At 47.1% G+C, this 16,290-nt stretch overlaps 1 protein-coding gene across 1 annotated transcript; it reads left to right on the top strand.

The window, feature by feature from the left end:
• The first annotated feature begins 5,295 nt into the window (after nt 1–5,295).
• LOC123111839 (uncharacterized) lies at nt 5,296–9,093 on the top strand. Its single transcript, XM_044532717.1, has 2 exons — nt 5,296–6,145; nt 8,812–9,093. Exon 1 carries the CDS (start codon nt 5,435–5,437, stop codon nt 6,140–6,142), a length of 708 nt encoding a protein of 235 aa, XP_044388652.1. The 5' UTR covers nt 5,296–5,434; the 3' UTR covers nt 6,143–6,145; nt 8,812–9,093.
• Nucleotides 9,094–16,290: the final 7,197 nt, after the last annotated feature.

Raw genomic sequence — 16,290 nt, 5'->3', positions numbered from 1 at the left:
CGGCGCGGCGTGGTCAACATGGTCAAGGAACGACTTCCATCGGACATGGACTGTACGTGGAGAGGCTGACAGCTGGGTCCACGGCAGCCGCAAGGAAGTGCCTCCTTATTACGTGCAAAATAATTATTCCTCCACCTGACAGCGGGGACCCACCGGACGAGCCACCATATTTCGCGAAAAAAATGATTCGCCCCCTGATTGCTGGGACCCACGAGCTACATCTTCGCACGCAAGGAAGTGCGTCCGGGAAAAAACGATTCACCCCCCTGACTGCTGGGACCCACCAGCTACATCTTCGCACGCAAGGAAGTGCGTCCGAAAAAAACGATTCGCCCCCCGACTGCTGGGACCCACCAGCTACACCTTCGCACGCAAGGAAGTGCGTCCGGACAAAAAAAACGATTCGCCCTTGACTGCTGGGACCCAGCAGCTACACCTTCGCATGCAAGGAAGTGCGTCCGGGCAAAAAAAAAACGATTCGCCCCCCTGACTGTTGGGACCCAGCAGCTACACCTTCGCACGCAAGGAAGTGCATCCGGGCAAAAAAAACGATTCGCCCCCCTGACTGCTGGGACCCACCAGCTACATCTTCGCTGGCATGGAAGTGCCTGACAGTCGGGACCCACCTGGTCGAAGCGTACATAGTGTTGTCATCCTGGTCGCGAACGTGTACGTACATACTGGTCGATGTAGAGGCGCGCACGTGTCATAGTAGAGGCGCGCACGTGTCGTAGTAGAGGTGCGCACGTAGCATGTACACGTATGTATAGCGACGAGGGTGCAAGAAAGAAAATACGGCCACGTACGTACATACGGGCAGGGTCTCTAACGCCTACTCGCGCATACGTACATGGCTAGGTCGAAACAGAGAAACATCGTCGTCGTCGTGTTCACGGGGAGCCAACCGGCTGGGTCGGAACGGAATGCATGGTCATGTTCATTGGGAGGGCTTGGACGGAACAGGCGATGGAAACGAGGCCTGGCGTACCACACAAAGGAGGAAACGACCTTGTGTTCGCCCGACCACGTTCGAAACGGGGTCCTGTTGATCGGGAGGGGCCTGGCGTACCGCAAAATGGAGGAAACGGACCTCCTACGGTTGAAACGGGGGTCCTGTTGATCGGGAGGGGTGTGGCGTACCGCAAAACGGACAAAACAGACTTGTGTTGGAGCGCTACGGTCGAAACGGGGGGGGGGGGGGGGGTGTGGCGTACCGCAAAACGGGACTCCACGGGATACTGTTCATCTCCACCGTCGACCTCCTCCAGCTCTGTCGACCTCCTCTAGCCTCCACGGCCTACCGTCGACCTCCTCCAGCCTCCACGGGCTCCTGTTCATCCAGCCTCCACCGCGCGCTACTTCACCGGCTACTGTTCAACCACCCCTCCACAGGCACCCGTCCACCGTCTACTGTTCATCCAGCCCTCCACACCACGGGGTCCTGTTCAACCACCCCTCCACGGCCACCCCTCCACCGTCTACTGTTCATCCAGCCCTCCACACCACGGGTTCCTGTTCATCCAGAGGCAACACCATCGCTCACTGTTCATCCAACCCCACCCCCCCTGCAACGATCACTGTTCATCCCAGAGGCAGCATCGATCGGCTTCAGTTAGCAGCAGTAGCGAAGGAATCGCTCCATCGGGTTCAGTTAACAGCCATCGATCGATCGCTCGGGTTCAGTAACGCGTAGCCTGCAGTGCAATCGCTCGGGTTCAGTAACGCGTAGCCTGCAGTGCAATCGCTCGGGTTCAGTTAGAGCACAACGCCTCGCTCGGCTTCAGTTAGAGCCAATGCCTTGCACACACGCGCGTACGTACGAGAGAAACGCGCATCGCTCCGCCCCCGACCTCCCACCATAACCGACAACTCCCCGAAATTTTCCTTCCCCTCGCTTCTACCACGGTTTTTTCTGTCATGGACAGCCCAAAGAATGTCATGCAGCTGCGTCTCCGGCCCACCCAAGACAAAAAGCCCATTTTCTGTCATGATTTTGTGTCATAGAAGTAGGAGCCCACCACATCTATGATGATACTGGGTTTTGTCACAATTATCGTCATAGAAGTGTCATATGTATGACAGAAAAAAAATTCGTTCGGCCCAAAATGTCACGGATGTGTCTTTTTTTGTAGTGATAGAAAGACGTGGAGAGGCTTTGCCCCACGGGAAACCCTAAACCCTATTCTCAAACTGGTAAGACTAAAGATAATCTATGGTGCGCCTTACAACTACCTTTTATATCTTCAGCTTCTATAAAGTCTTGCCGCAATCAATGTTGAGGATATCGCTTATCGTTACCGTCTCGGTCAGCTGTGGATTAGGGATTAATCAGAAATCGTCCGATTAATCGATTTTATCGGTTGACTATTAATCAGACATTTTTTTGCAAATCCCAGGTTCCCAACACTAAAATATGCTATATTCAACATGAAAATAATACTGGACAGAAGTGATACCTTGATTCCTAATCTTTGAATCATCGTATAATGAAAAATAGAATAGGACAATGATACATATTGCATAACAAGGTCCAAAAAACACAAAGAAACGTAGTTTTTGCAAAAATAGTGCTATGAATAGCACTAATTTATTGGTAGATTCCTGATAAATCGCTTATCAAAGCGATAAATCGGCCCAAACGATAAACGATGAAGATAAGGTATAATCTTATCGGTCACCCTAAGAGTAGCGATAAATCGTTGAATCGGAAGATTTTTGGAACAGTGGCCGCAATGCCATTGAAGCTTGTGTTGTTCCATCCCACATCCATCATCTTGGCACTTTGTATTACTTTTCTCACCTTAATGAGAACTATTTTTTGTCGTGTGTTTATACTTATTTAGTCGGATAAACATTTTACCTATGTTTCACGATCTTTCCAAACAAAGAGGTACTCCCTCCGATCCATATTAATTGTCGCTACTTTTTTCGCGAATACGCAAAGCTTGCGTATCATCGGAAATCCCTTTAGGTGACCGAGCTCCAATGAGGCCTCCAAATTCAAAATTCAAATTTCATCAAAATTCATATTTTTACGTTTCAAAAAATTCTGAAAAAACACAGATATACATGAAGTCATAACACATGTGTGTAAATTTTTAGGGCAAAATACGTTGAAATGAGGCTAAGCAAAAACACCAAATCTGGGGCTATTTAACACATGATACTATTCATCCTCCCAGGCCATGAATTTGTCTTTTTTGTACATGTCGCAACTCAAGGTATTTCATCATGAATTTTTACACACATGTGGATTACATCCTTACACACATATATTTTTTTCAAAATTTTTTGAAACATAAAAATTTGAATTTGAATTTTTCAAAAATAAAGGGCTCCATGGAGCTCGGCCTCCAAAAGGCCATTCTCGCATATCATTCCATTGATAGAAGAAGAATAATGAGTACAGGGGTACAACACACAACACGAACGCATGTAGGCGTGAACATGGTGTCCGGAACAGAGAGACAAGGGATGCTCGGCCCAAACACAAGATACAACACAGCTAAAGCTACCAAACCCGAGCCAAGAGCGGCACTACCAAACCAACGAGAACTCCAACATCATCCGAGCCAAGACTGGGGACACCGTGAGCGAGCAAGATAGTGCCTTCAAGAAGGAGAACGTCGCCGAGACTCCGTCACTATCCGGTCCGGGAGACCCGGACCTAGGGTTTCCCCTAAGCTCGAAGAGGGGCGCAGTGAAAGAAGGCCTTGGCAGCGCCTCCATGGAGGAAAGCGACACCCGCGTGCGCCATCGCTGCCAGCATCGGCGAGTCGAGCAGAGATCTCTCCCTGGCCTGAAGCTGAGAGCACCCATAGCCGCCGAATTCGGGATCATAGATGAGGGGGCCAACGCTGATTGGAGTCACCAAGTCATGTGGGATTTGGCGGGGCTGCACCTGCCGTCGGAGGGTGGCACCACCATTGCACCCAGGAGCACCGGATCTGGCAAAGGGGAGGGGGGCTTTGAGGCGTACAAGGTAGGGCGGGTGACGAGGCGAACCACGTGGGGGTCTTGCCATGACGGCTTTCAGCAACGCCGGCAAGCAAGGACTGGAAGCACGCAGGTCCGAGCTATCGTGACCTTGACCATCGAGATCTCGGCGAGCCAGGTAAGCTGGAAGGGGCGCAGCTACCCAGTCACCGGGCCGGGGCAGCCTGGTGGAGAATGCCGGCAGCGAAGGACACCGGAGAGAGCGAGCCTGTAGCAGCCGGGGCCGGAATAACACCAGCAAAAACCCGTCGCGAAGGGCCCTGAGTCAGCCCCAACCATGTACATCTCGCAGCCACCACGTGAGAGCCACCACCGTGGCTTGGGAAGGGGGAGGGCTGCCGGAGACGAGGGGGCCGCCTGCACGGGAGGGCAAGCCGCGAATGCCCGCAACAGGCCGTCGCTGCCGACCAGCAGGCTCGAGCAGCGGCTGGGAGGGGAGCCCAAGAATCGCCGGAAGGGGACCGAGTCGCGGGCAAAGGAGGGGAGGCGTGTGGGGAGGGAAAGCTGCGGCGGCCGAGGATGGCGGGGGAGGGGGCGCGGCCGGTCGGAGACGCACGGGGCCAGGCCGCTCCTGGGGAGGCTGGATCCGCCGCCGTCGAACCAACAGGGGGAGGGCGCCGCCGCGGCGAAGAGGGGTGGGCGTTGGGGGCGCGAGGGGCCCAAGTCCGCCCCGCCGCCACCTTCCTGGGGCACGGCCGGCGGCGGCGATGCGTGGAAGGCCGCCGACGGGGGCTCCTAGTAGCGGCGGCTAGGGTTCCCCCGTGTCGCCAGAGGAGGGTGACGCGGGGGAAGGGGGGTGGGGGGCGCATGTTCTTGAGGATATAATTGTCGCTACTTTAGTAGTACAACTCTCCGAGAAAGTAGTTTTCTAAGTTTAAATAAAAAAACACGTATCAGTGCATCTCCACAAAATCAAAAACAAAACTATGATACTTCTTCCGTCCTAAAATTTTTGTCCTAAATTTGTCTAGATACGGATGTATTTAACACTAAAACGTAACTAGATACATTCGTATTTACACAAATCTAAGACAAGAATTTTGGAACGGAGGGAGTATAAAATTGTGTATGTGTGTTTTTAAAACAGAAGGCAATGGTACACACATGAATAGATGGTTTTGGATTTGTAAAGTTTGACATGCTATGTTTTTTTTCTGTTATTAATAACTCAGGTAACTCTATCATTATGGAATAAAACTCTTTTTACCCCCAAAAAAAGTTAAGTCGGGTAAACATCAAAGCTCTCAGTAGTCAGCAATTCACCCGATGGGGCCCACCAACCTCTGACTGTAGCTATTCCAAGCGTGCACACCACAGTAGCTCAGTCGTACGAGATCTCCCAAATTTCTCACCTCCCAGCGGAAAACCCAACATCCCACTCCTCCGACCCCCTCGCATCCCTGTCGGAATCGCGCATCCGGAGCTCGCCGCCCTCGCCATGGCGCAAGGTACCGCGCCCTCCGCGGCCGGCGGAGGCGGCGGGGGTGTTTTCTCCACCCCGGCGGCGGTCGCGACGACTCCCCCAGGCACCCCCCGCGCGGCGGCGGCGGCGCAGCCGGTCCCCTCCGGGCACTACGCGGTAGAGCTCTACTTCGATCCCGCGCTGGAGAACCAGGTGCTCAAGGCGTGGAACGCTCTCGCGCGGCGGCAGCTCAGCAGCCGCCTCATCGACACCGCGTCCCGCCCGCACCTCCCGCTGCTGCATCTCCCGGCCGCCGCGCTCCCCGACCCGCTCCGCCTCGCGCCCGCCCTCCGCGCGCTCGCCTCCCGCATCGACCCGCTCCCTCTCGCGCTCTCCTCGCTCGCGTCGCCCCCGTCATCCCTTGATGCGGGGGTCCTCTTCCTTTCGCCCACGCCATCGGCGGCGCTGCTCGGCCTCCACGCGCAGCTCTGCGAGCTGCTGCGCAAGGACACGGGGCTCGAGGTGCCCGACGGGTTCCGCCCAGACAACTGGGTCCCGCGGTGCGCCGTCGCCGTCGATGTGCCACGTGGCCGTATGGCCGAGGCCTTCTGCGTGCTCCGTGAGCTCAAGCTTCTGCCTGTCTCCGGGTATGGTATGGACATTGCGCTGGTAGAAGTCGGGCCGGTGGTCAGAGAGGTCGTATCGTACCCGCTTGGTGGCAGCGGCGGCGTTGGAGCCGATTGAGAGGTAAGATATTGTTGTTTTATCTTCAGCTTAATCTTGTAGTGAAATTTTTGAACGTCTATATGAGATTGTCGCTGTTGTTATAATGATTTGCTTTTTACTAAATATTTAGAGTCTTTTTTGGTGAATTATTAGCAACACTAGGAGGTGGATAGAATGATAATGTGTTGAATTGGGGTGGACTAATCAGAAGATGACCGGTCATTTTTGTATTTGCAAATATAAACTAGTTAATCGTTTGATATAAATGAATTACAAGACACATAACAAAGTATAAAGGGTGTGTTATATACTTAATTGCTAGTTGATTGCACGGATGAAATTGCTCTTCTTCTTGTGACTTAAAAGTTTATTTGAATATCTCATGACCCATTTGCATTAGATCTAGAGGTCGATGGTTTGGATATCGTTTTAATACAACTCTACACTATTAGAGGCTACATAATTAAATTGCACACTTACTATGTCGTAAATTATTCGATTCAAGCAATTGATTAGGAAAGTGTTCATATTAAATTTAATTCCATTACTGACAAGTCAAAAATTGAAGCACGGTAACTAGTAAAGTTAGTCAAATCAGGTCACTCAGACTACATGAGCACATTTAGAAATGTGAGTTATTTAAGTCGGACTATTGATCTGTGTTGAAAAATGCAGTGCATACTTGGAGTATTTTCGAATAATATGGGAAAATATGTGAAGCTAATTATTTGTTATGAAGAGAAAGTAAACTAATTACTATGTATCATGGAAAATATGAGAAGTATGGGTAAGTAGAAATTATCTAGACCTAGATATTTAGGTACAAAGATCTAGAGTAATGAGTGTTAAAGCGCTTATATTGTGCCACATGTCCACGATCCAATTAGGTTGTACAACATTACATATGTGTGCCACTATTCTGCATGGTAACTAAGCTAGGTAAGAAATATAGCAAAAGGTAAGTAATTATGAAGAGGAATAACCAACTATGGAAGTGTAGGATTGGCTATGACAAAGCATAGTATAATAGGTGAGTGTATAGTTGTATCAAGATTATGGACGATAAATAGTTGAGTTAGTCCAATCTAATTCAACATAGTATAAAATTATCCACCTCCTATTGTTGCTAAAAAAAATTACCATCAATGGTTAGAATTTTCATAAAAAAGCATATCATGAAATCAATAAGCCTAATCTCATATCGATTATCGAGATCCAGCTTTTTCACTTAGAAAACACATGAATTCTGTAGAATTACACATCCAATTCACAAGAATATGAATAAACACATCAATCATAATAAATGTATTCAAACCACTGGCAAAATTAAAATTATGATATTGTACTTTGCTAAGGTAGAATAATAAAACGTATGTACCAAATTGCATGATTTTGTAATGCTAAATTGAAATGTTTTGTGTTATGTTAGGTTTAGGTAAATATTTTTCTACAGAATTAAGTATATTATATATTAATAATGTTTTAAAATTGTATCTGCTAGTTGTTTTGATGAAAATGTTTTGTTTTATGTTACATTCATATGTAAAAGTTAAACTCAAATTGACCGAAAAAATTGCTTAAATGATTCTGAGCATTCTGCGATCTTATGTGGGTTTGAAGTCGGCATGTTTTGGTGCAGAAGCTTTAAGCGTTGTAATTGGACTTGAAAGGATTATGAAAATAAACAAAGAACATTGTCTCACTTATCTAATATAAGCGTATTTTTGCCTTTCTATTTAAATTTGGTAGGACGTGCACCAACGATATTAAGCGAAAAGCGATGATTTTGATTTGTGTCTGCAATTTTTTTTATAAAAAATAGTTACCAATGATACAACAATTTTTTATATTTAAGAGTGGAAAAAAATGTTTCACTGGTAAAAGACGGGTTAGATTATTTTATTCTCTTATTATTTCTTTATTCTCAAATCCTCAACCATCTTTCTATTTATTTATCATTTCTTTTAACCATCTCAAGTTAGGAATGTTTGATGCTATAAGTCAATTTCCATCCTAGGCATGGTTCAATAATTTTCTAGTTTACGCAAGGTTTTTAAGTGTTAGGCGCTGAGGGAGCGTTGTCCCTCAGCTTAGTGCAATGAGCGAGGGTGCTTAAGCGTTCTATACCAACGTTACAGATAGGAACAAGGGCACCCAACAATTTTAAGCATGTAAGGCATCTAAACTCGCAAGCATGTTGGGAAAGGAGAAACGTGGAGGAGCTTAGAGGTCAGGGAAGGGGAAGAAAGCTGGCAGCGGCGAGGTCGGGGAAGAGAAGCCATCGGGCTCCAGTCTAGACAAGGGAGCCCGAGATCAGGGAGGAGGGGGAAGGACTGACAGCGGGGTCGGGGAAGGGGAGCTCGAGGTCCAGCGGCACTTGGTCGGGGAAGATGGGTAGTGAGGTCGGGGAAGAAAGCCCCACATTTGGCGGGAGAAGGCCGCCTTTCTCTCCTCTGTTTCGCGCACCCCGCTCTCCTTTGTCATCTGAGCGCTTTTTTCAATGCTTACCCGAAAAGCGAAGTGGTAGGCCTGCGCTCAGCGCTTAAGCGCGCCTATGAGTACACCCAGTTTAAAGCCTAGATATCAGTGACAATATTTACATGTTGATCAGAGAATGCTACTTTGAAGACATATTCAGCAGAAGCACGTGTAATCTTGCTAGCGATCTAATGCCTGATTGTTTGCAGGTGTTGTTGTAATTTGTACAATGTGAACAACCTCCTGGATGGGCATCATAATGATAGCATGGGCATCTCCTTGTCTAGTTTGCCCAATTGGTAAGAAGCTAAGTCGGAAAAAGAAGGGTAGATCATACTGTATCCTACCGCATATACAGTATTTTCTTCTTATTATTTGTTTAATCTTTTGGTTGATAATACTCTGCTACTCAGCTGTAGAAACTTCATAAACTGAAACTGTTACCCGTGTTCAAGTTTATGTAATGAATGGTCGGTTGTTGTGCGCGTCGAGTTGAGGTTACTTGTGCTCTTGTCGTCTTTTCGGCCTCCAGGACTGTTCGCTGTACATTATTGGGTAGTTGTAATTGATGCTTCATCCTGTACAACGATATTTTTGAAAGTGACATTTTTTTTTTGAAGTGACCTGTACAACGATTTAGGGGTAGGCTACAATGGTAATGCTGATTTGAAGTGCTTGACTCTAGCTAGCTTGATGTACAACTGCTCTTCCAGCTATCCTATATTGGCAAGTGGCAATACTTAACTAGTGATGCAAACCAATCCATTTCAGGCTCTTCTAAGCTAGGCTGAACATTGTATGCCTGCACTGCACTGCATTGCACAGTTATTCTAAGGAACTCACCCAGATCAGGCAGTAGGCACCTTCATATCAGTTGGCAACGTCCTGATCTGATGGGTAACGGTGACAGAAAAAGCTCTGCGGAGCTACCAGCAAGAGGAGAAAGGCGTAGAGACTCTGTCAATTTCCCATCTAGTGCTGCCTTAGCTGGCGGCATCTGGCAGCAGAGCGTATCCGCTGCGGGTTTTTTCACTGTTTTGACCCATGTGGCAAACTTTAGCACGATTTGACCCGCTTTTGAAACTTTTTTCGTATCTGACCCAAACCGAGACGCCAACATCCATGGCGTTCTGATTGCACTGAGGACGCCATGGACCCTGGCGTTTGGCACTGGCCCACCTCCCTGGTCAGCCAGATTGACCGTCCGACGTGGCAAGTGTCGACACCAACCCTAGACGCTGTGAACCTTGGCGTCTACCCCCCTGAGAGATAAGTGGTCACAGGAAAAGTGTGTGGGGCCTCTCCACACACTCTCCCAATCTTCCATCCCGAAAAAGAAGAACAAAGGAGAGCTCCCCCTCTCTCTCCCACCTCAAGGCTCACTCAAATCCCACTACAAATTTGATTTTCCTCCGTGGATCTTTCTCTCCCTTGTTGTTTGAGGTAATCTCCCCCGGCTCCCTAAATTTTATTGGTAATTTCTTGTTATTTTAGTGGCATTATGTAACCCTAGGTGGCACCTTAGTTTCTAGATTTATTCAAATCCTTTGGTATTGGATGGCTTTTAATTAATATGTAGTTGTGGTAGTAGTAATGGGATATGAATTTTGTGGGTACAAATGATGGATTTGATAAATATGATGGTTATGGTTAGGTTATGTGTTAAGCTAATGACATGATTTATTTAGTACATAAGTTTTAATTTGTTTTGGATACACAACTCATTAGGATATATAGCTGCCATTGCTTCATTAGAGTTGCATAGTTTTTGCAACTATGCATTATAATTGTCATTTCATCTTGTTTGTTGTCCCTTTTAGATGGATGATAGACTTGTTAATGTTCATTATTTGGACAAAGCGTCATTTGTGACCAAAACTGCAAGTGACAACGAGGAAGTGGTGGTATTCGACACAAGTCCTAGTTATGATGAGGTTGTTATTAAAGTAAGAGATAAGTTGAATTGGATGGACCCCAATGATAAAGTTGAATTAATAGGAAGGTATGATGTTGGGGTGGGAACAAAATCTCGACTGAAGAATATGCCTATCATCTCCGAGTTGCATTGGGGGATATACAAGGGTAAAGTTGCGGCGTCGGAAGACATGTCACTTGAATTGTTTGCTACGAAGGGGCAAGGTTCGCGGCTTGATATTGACTTGAACCGCCAAGTGTCCTCCCCGTGTAGAAGTGTGGCTCGTGTTGTGGATAGTGTCGAGGTCTATGCCCCCAATACTTCTAGCCAACCGTCACCTAGCCAAGAAAATGAAGTTGTTGGGCATGCTCTTGAAAAAGTTAATGAAGAATATGTTGATGGTGATGGTGATGTCCAATGTGGTCATGGTGATGATGATGATGACATGCATGAGGATGAGACTCATGCAAATGAGAAGGAGAAAAGGAACGACTAAAGCGTGAGGCGGACATGGCATGCAAAAACAAGAAGATGGCTCAAGAGGAGGAGAGAGTTAGGAAGCTTGAAAGGGCTCGTCTTGCACTAGAGGATGGATGTAGTGCTGATGATGAGCAAGAGGATGAGATTCATGGCAATGACATCGGTGACTTGGAAGCGTTTGTCAGGCAGCAGGACATGGACCGTGAGATCCCTTATGGTCGTGCATATGCATATGACTCGGATGATGAAGGTCCGGAGGAAGAACTGGACGTGGATGGATTCACGGAGAGAGAGAACCGTATACACATAGAGGTGACCGGTTTGGAAATAAGAACTCCATTGTTTCGTGATCTCAGGCTGGCCCACAAGGCGGTAGTTGATGGTGGCATGAGTAAGGCGATAGAACCAAGAGCTTGCCGGAACCGGGCGAACCAAGGGTCAAGGGTGAAGACGAGAATGCTTACTTGAAGGAAGGGTTGAAGTTTGTGAGTTTGCAGGCCTTTAAAGTATGGCTAAGTGACTATGCTATTAGAAACCATAGACCATATCTTGTTGGGCACTCGGACCAAAAAGTGCGTTACTCCATCCATTGTGACAAAGAAGGATGCCCATGGGCGGTCCATGGAAGAAGAATTAAAACCGGGCAATGGCTGTTAACAAGTTGTGTGTGTACTCACTCGTGCAGGCCACCGTCAAAAAAGAAGCCTAAAACACATCGTCAACTCACGTCTGAGTTTCTCGGGTTTAAATTAATGAAAGAAGTATCAAGTGATCCAACCGTGAAGGTGAAGCTCCTCATGACGACGGTGAAAAAAATGTTTGGATACAAAGTCAAGTATGGGAAGACATGGAAGGCCAAGTCAAATGCTTTAAGGATGTTGTATGGTAGTTGGGAAGAAGCATACAATCGCCTCCCGCGGTTGTTGGGAGCGATTGCCCATAGGAACCCCGGCATGTACCATGTGGTCGAGGATGATGGTCATGGGGTGTTTCACCGTGCCTTCTGGAGTTTCGGACAATGCATCACGGCCTTTAAGCATTGCTGTCCGGTTTTGTCTATTGATGGTACATTCTTGACCGGCCGATACAAGGGCACAATCATGGTAGCAATGGCGCACTCCTCCAATGACAATGTGTTGCCGGTGGCATTTGGTTTGGTGCCCTTCGAGCACCAAGACAATTGGGAGTGGTTCATGCGTCATGTTAGGGAAAATGTCATTGGTGATAGAGAAGTGTGCATTATATCAGACCGGCACCAAGGCATACTGAAAGCCATGGACATTGTTATTCCAGGACTTCCAAAGCTCCACCATCGATGGTGCATGAGGCATTTCGTGGCAAACTTTTATAGGGCATGTAAGAGCAAGGAGTTGAGCAAGGATCTAACCCATGTTTGCGTGGCCTTTAGCACCGGTATGTTCACCATTCGCTATGACAAGCTCTACGAAGCTGCAAACGAAGGAGGGAAAGATTTCTTAACACGAAATTTTCCGGAGAAACACAAGTGGGCACGCACTCATGACGAAGGAGGTTGGAGATATGGAGACATGACCAGTAACATGGTCGAATGTTTTAACAATGTGCTCAGAGGTGCCCGCCCATTGCCAGTTACTGCAATAGTGGAATATACTTTCTTCAAGCTTAATGAGTATTTTCTGATGCATTCAGAGGAAACCATGAAGTGGATTGGTGAAAAAATGGAATATCCACCAAAGGTTGAAGAGTGGATGATGTTACAACAAAGCAAGTCCTCAGCACAGAAAGTTAGGCTATTCAACACCTACGATATGACCTACCAAATCGACGAGCCTGGTGGGACAACAAGAGATGGTATGTCATATGGTGGTCGTGCATTCGAGGTGCACCTTAAGAGACGGTGGTGTCAGTGTGAGAGGCCTAGTAAGTATCATTGGCCATGCTCTCATCTTTTGATGGCGGCGTCGTCAAGAAATATACATGTGTCTGATGGGACAACCGTGAGGATGCATGAGTTCGATCTTGAAGCTACTAGGTTGACATGGGCCCCTAGATTCCAACCCTTCCTAGACCCATCGCAGTGGCCCGACTATAATGGCCCGGAGCTTAGGCCCGATCCTTTGCTGAAGGTTGAACCCAAGGGTAAAATCAGACAGAAACGGTTGAGAGGCGATATGGACAACCTAGCTGGATACACTGGCATGAACCAATTTGGTAGCGGGCACTTTATGGAGCCTCCAGACACTAACAACTGTGGTCAATGTGACAATCCAGGACACAATGTGAGAACATGCTCTAAGAAAAGGAAAACATCAAAGAAGGGCAATCCAACCACGAGTCAGGCAGGTGGTGGCAGAGGGGGTTCCGGTGGTCGTAGAGGAGGGGGTTCCGGTGGTCGTAGAGGTGGTTCCGGTGCTGCTAGAGGCCCTAGAGGAGGTGCTAGGAGTGGACAACGTGGTAGAGGTGGCGCTAATGGAGGCCCTAGAGGGGGTAGTAGTGGTGCTCGTAGAGGTGGTTCCGGTGGTGGTACAAGAGTACGGAGGACTGATAACGGGTCGGCGTTTGGTTATTTGCATAATCCAAATGGTTGACCAATTTTGAATGGTAAATATTTGTTCATTCTTTTCTTGTTTTCTTGTATTGTGTTTTTTTTTGCATTAAGTTTGTTCATGTAATTTTCTAACAATTCTTCTTCTCATAGGCATGGCTTCATCCGATTCCACGACGAGGCCACGGTGCGTTGACCAAGAGGACATGCCGAGCAAGTGGGAGGAGGCAAGGTTGGACAAGACAAAGGAGAAGGATGTGAAAACCCCTTCATGTTGGTGTGCAGATGAGTGCAAGGTGAAGGTCTCCACTGACCGGAAGAAGTCCTGGATGGAAGGAAGAAGATATTTTGTGTGTCCCAACTATGCACATGATCGCGCGCGTCCCACTAACGCCTATGACATCCCACCGGTATGTTAGAAAACTAGGCTATTCTCCATTATGATCCATTTTATATTACTAACAAAAACTTGTTTTGTGTGTAGTCACCTCCTCCACTTTGCAAGTACTTCACATGGATAGATCATGAAGTGCCAGAAGATGTCCAAAAAGACCAACTTCAAGATTGCCTTAGGAGACAGCGATGGTTTGAAGAATCCTTACAGAGAGCCGAGGACGAGGAACGTCGTGAGAGGGAGAGGAAGGAGCGGAAGAAGCGTGAGGAGGAGAGGGCGCGCAAAGAGAAGGCAGCTCGTCAAGACGAGAGGGCAAGAAAGCTTGCAAGGGCTCGCGATGCACAAGAGGAGGATGAGGCACGCGACAAGAAGGGGAAATGGCCGCGTGTGACCCAATAATTTAGTTGAATGTGCTATTTGAGGATTGTATCATGAATTTGTGATGAACTATGTCATGGACCTATTATGCTATTTGATCGGAACTATGTAATGAAACTAAGTTATGCTATTTGATGGGAACTTTCTTATTAGTTGTCCATGTGGTGAATTGTGCAACAAAATTGTCATATATCATACGCCAGAAATGCTTTGTTCTGCCCAGATGCTAGAAATGCTCTGTTCTGCCAAGACGCCAGAAACCACGGTGTTTAGGCCCTTACCAGAGAGGAAAATGTGTGGTTGCTCCTCTGCACACCTAGACGCCAGAGATCACGGCGTCTTCACCTCTGCCCTAGACGCCAGAGACCATGGCGTTTAGGCCATAACCAGAGAGGTAATTTTGTGGTTGCTCCTTTGCCCACCTAGATGCCAGGAATCAAGGCGTTTAGGCCCTAACCAGAGAGGAAAATGTGCGGTTGCCCCTCTGCCCACCTAGACGCCAAGGTCGGTGGCGTTTTGGTCCTTTTGCAAATTATAAGGCCTTGTGGGCCCACTCCATAACTCATTCTTCAACCTCACAACCTCACAACCCCGAGCTGCTGCCCCCCACGCTCTCTCCCCCCAACCAAACCCCCCCTCAAATCTCTCATAAATCGGTCCCATTTGACCGTTGGATCGAAGTCATTTACTACCATTGAGGTAAATCCAATACACCCCCATGATTTGTTTGGTTCAATCCATCACATTTAGTGGATTATTTCAAACCCTAGCTTTTCCTTTTTTTCAAATCCTTTGCAAAAAATGGATACATATGTAGTGTTTTATACGGTGTTAGGAAGCTTTAGCCTAATGAATTTAGTTGGTGTAGTATGCATGCTCCTAGTGTTATGCTTACGATTTGGGTTAGGATTAGGATTAGGATTACCCTAGTTGTTATGCTTATGATTAGTGATAGAGTTACATACTTCTTTATAGAGTTGTATTTTAATGTTAGGTCACTCTTGTAGGAATGGCACTTAATAATGATGCAAAGATGGTTTTCATTGAGAAATATATGGATGCAGCGGATGAAAAGAACCGCGAACTCATTAAAGAAAAGATGACTCTGTGGGTGAATAGTTGCGATGCAAGGAATGAAGCTGCGAGGAACTCTGCACGGTTATATTTTTCTGATGACTCAGATAATGTCATCGCTGAAACGCAAAATAATTTTGCCGAGATGGAAAGGGCTGAACTTGATTGTAGAAGTGATCTAGGTAGGCAAGTAGCATTTTATGCAACTATGCTAGAATATCGTCAGATGGACTTGAATAGGCCTGGACAGATCATTGACTGGGCAATCAATGAAGCTATGTCCCCGATACCGACCCAGGCTGCTCGTTGGGATTGGGTTCTTGAAATACCGGGTGTCATCTATTGCAACCCTGGACCAAACAATGACATTCAGTTGGAACATATCCCGCTAGATTATGAGCCCGACTTATCACTGCTATATATCGATCCAAGCTCCTCGATGCTACCTACCGACCCAAGTTCCTCGGTGCAAGATGGGGCCAATGCAAGCAAGAAGAAGAAAAAGAATGATTCACAGAAGAAAAACAAGAAAGAGAATTCACGCAAGAAGAACTCGAGGGGTTGAACTATGTGATGTTCTATGTCATGGAACTAAGTGATGTTGTATGTCATTTGAACTATGTTCGTTAAAGTTTGTACTGTGTATGTCAGTTGAACTATGTAATGCTTATGTCGTGGATCTAAGTTATGTTATATGTCACGAATTTGAGACCGTTTATTTATGAGTTTCCAAAAAGTTTGTTCTAATTTGGGATTTGTTGTGGATCTAAGTTTTGGCCATATCCAGAAAGGTGGAATTGCTGTGGCTCATCTGCATACCAGGACGCCAAGGTTCCTGGCGTCTAGGGGAAAAACGCTAGAGACCATGGCGTCTAGCCTGTACAGAAACTTCAACATAACAGCAAAACGTAAGGATGACAGCA

The sequence above is a fragment of the Triticum aestivum genome, chromosome 5B (genome assembly GCF_018294505.1).
Source record: "Triticum aestivum cultivar Chinese Spring chromosome 5B, IWGSC CS RefSeq v2.1, whole genome shotgun sequence".
Taxonomy (NCBI): domain Eukaryota; kingdom Viridiplantae; phylum Streptophyta; class Magnoliopsida; order Poales; family Poaceae; genus Triticum; species Triticum aestivum.
This window is presented reverse-complemented; position numbering and strand designations above follow the sequence as displayed.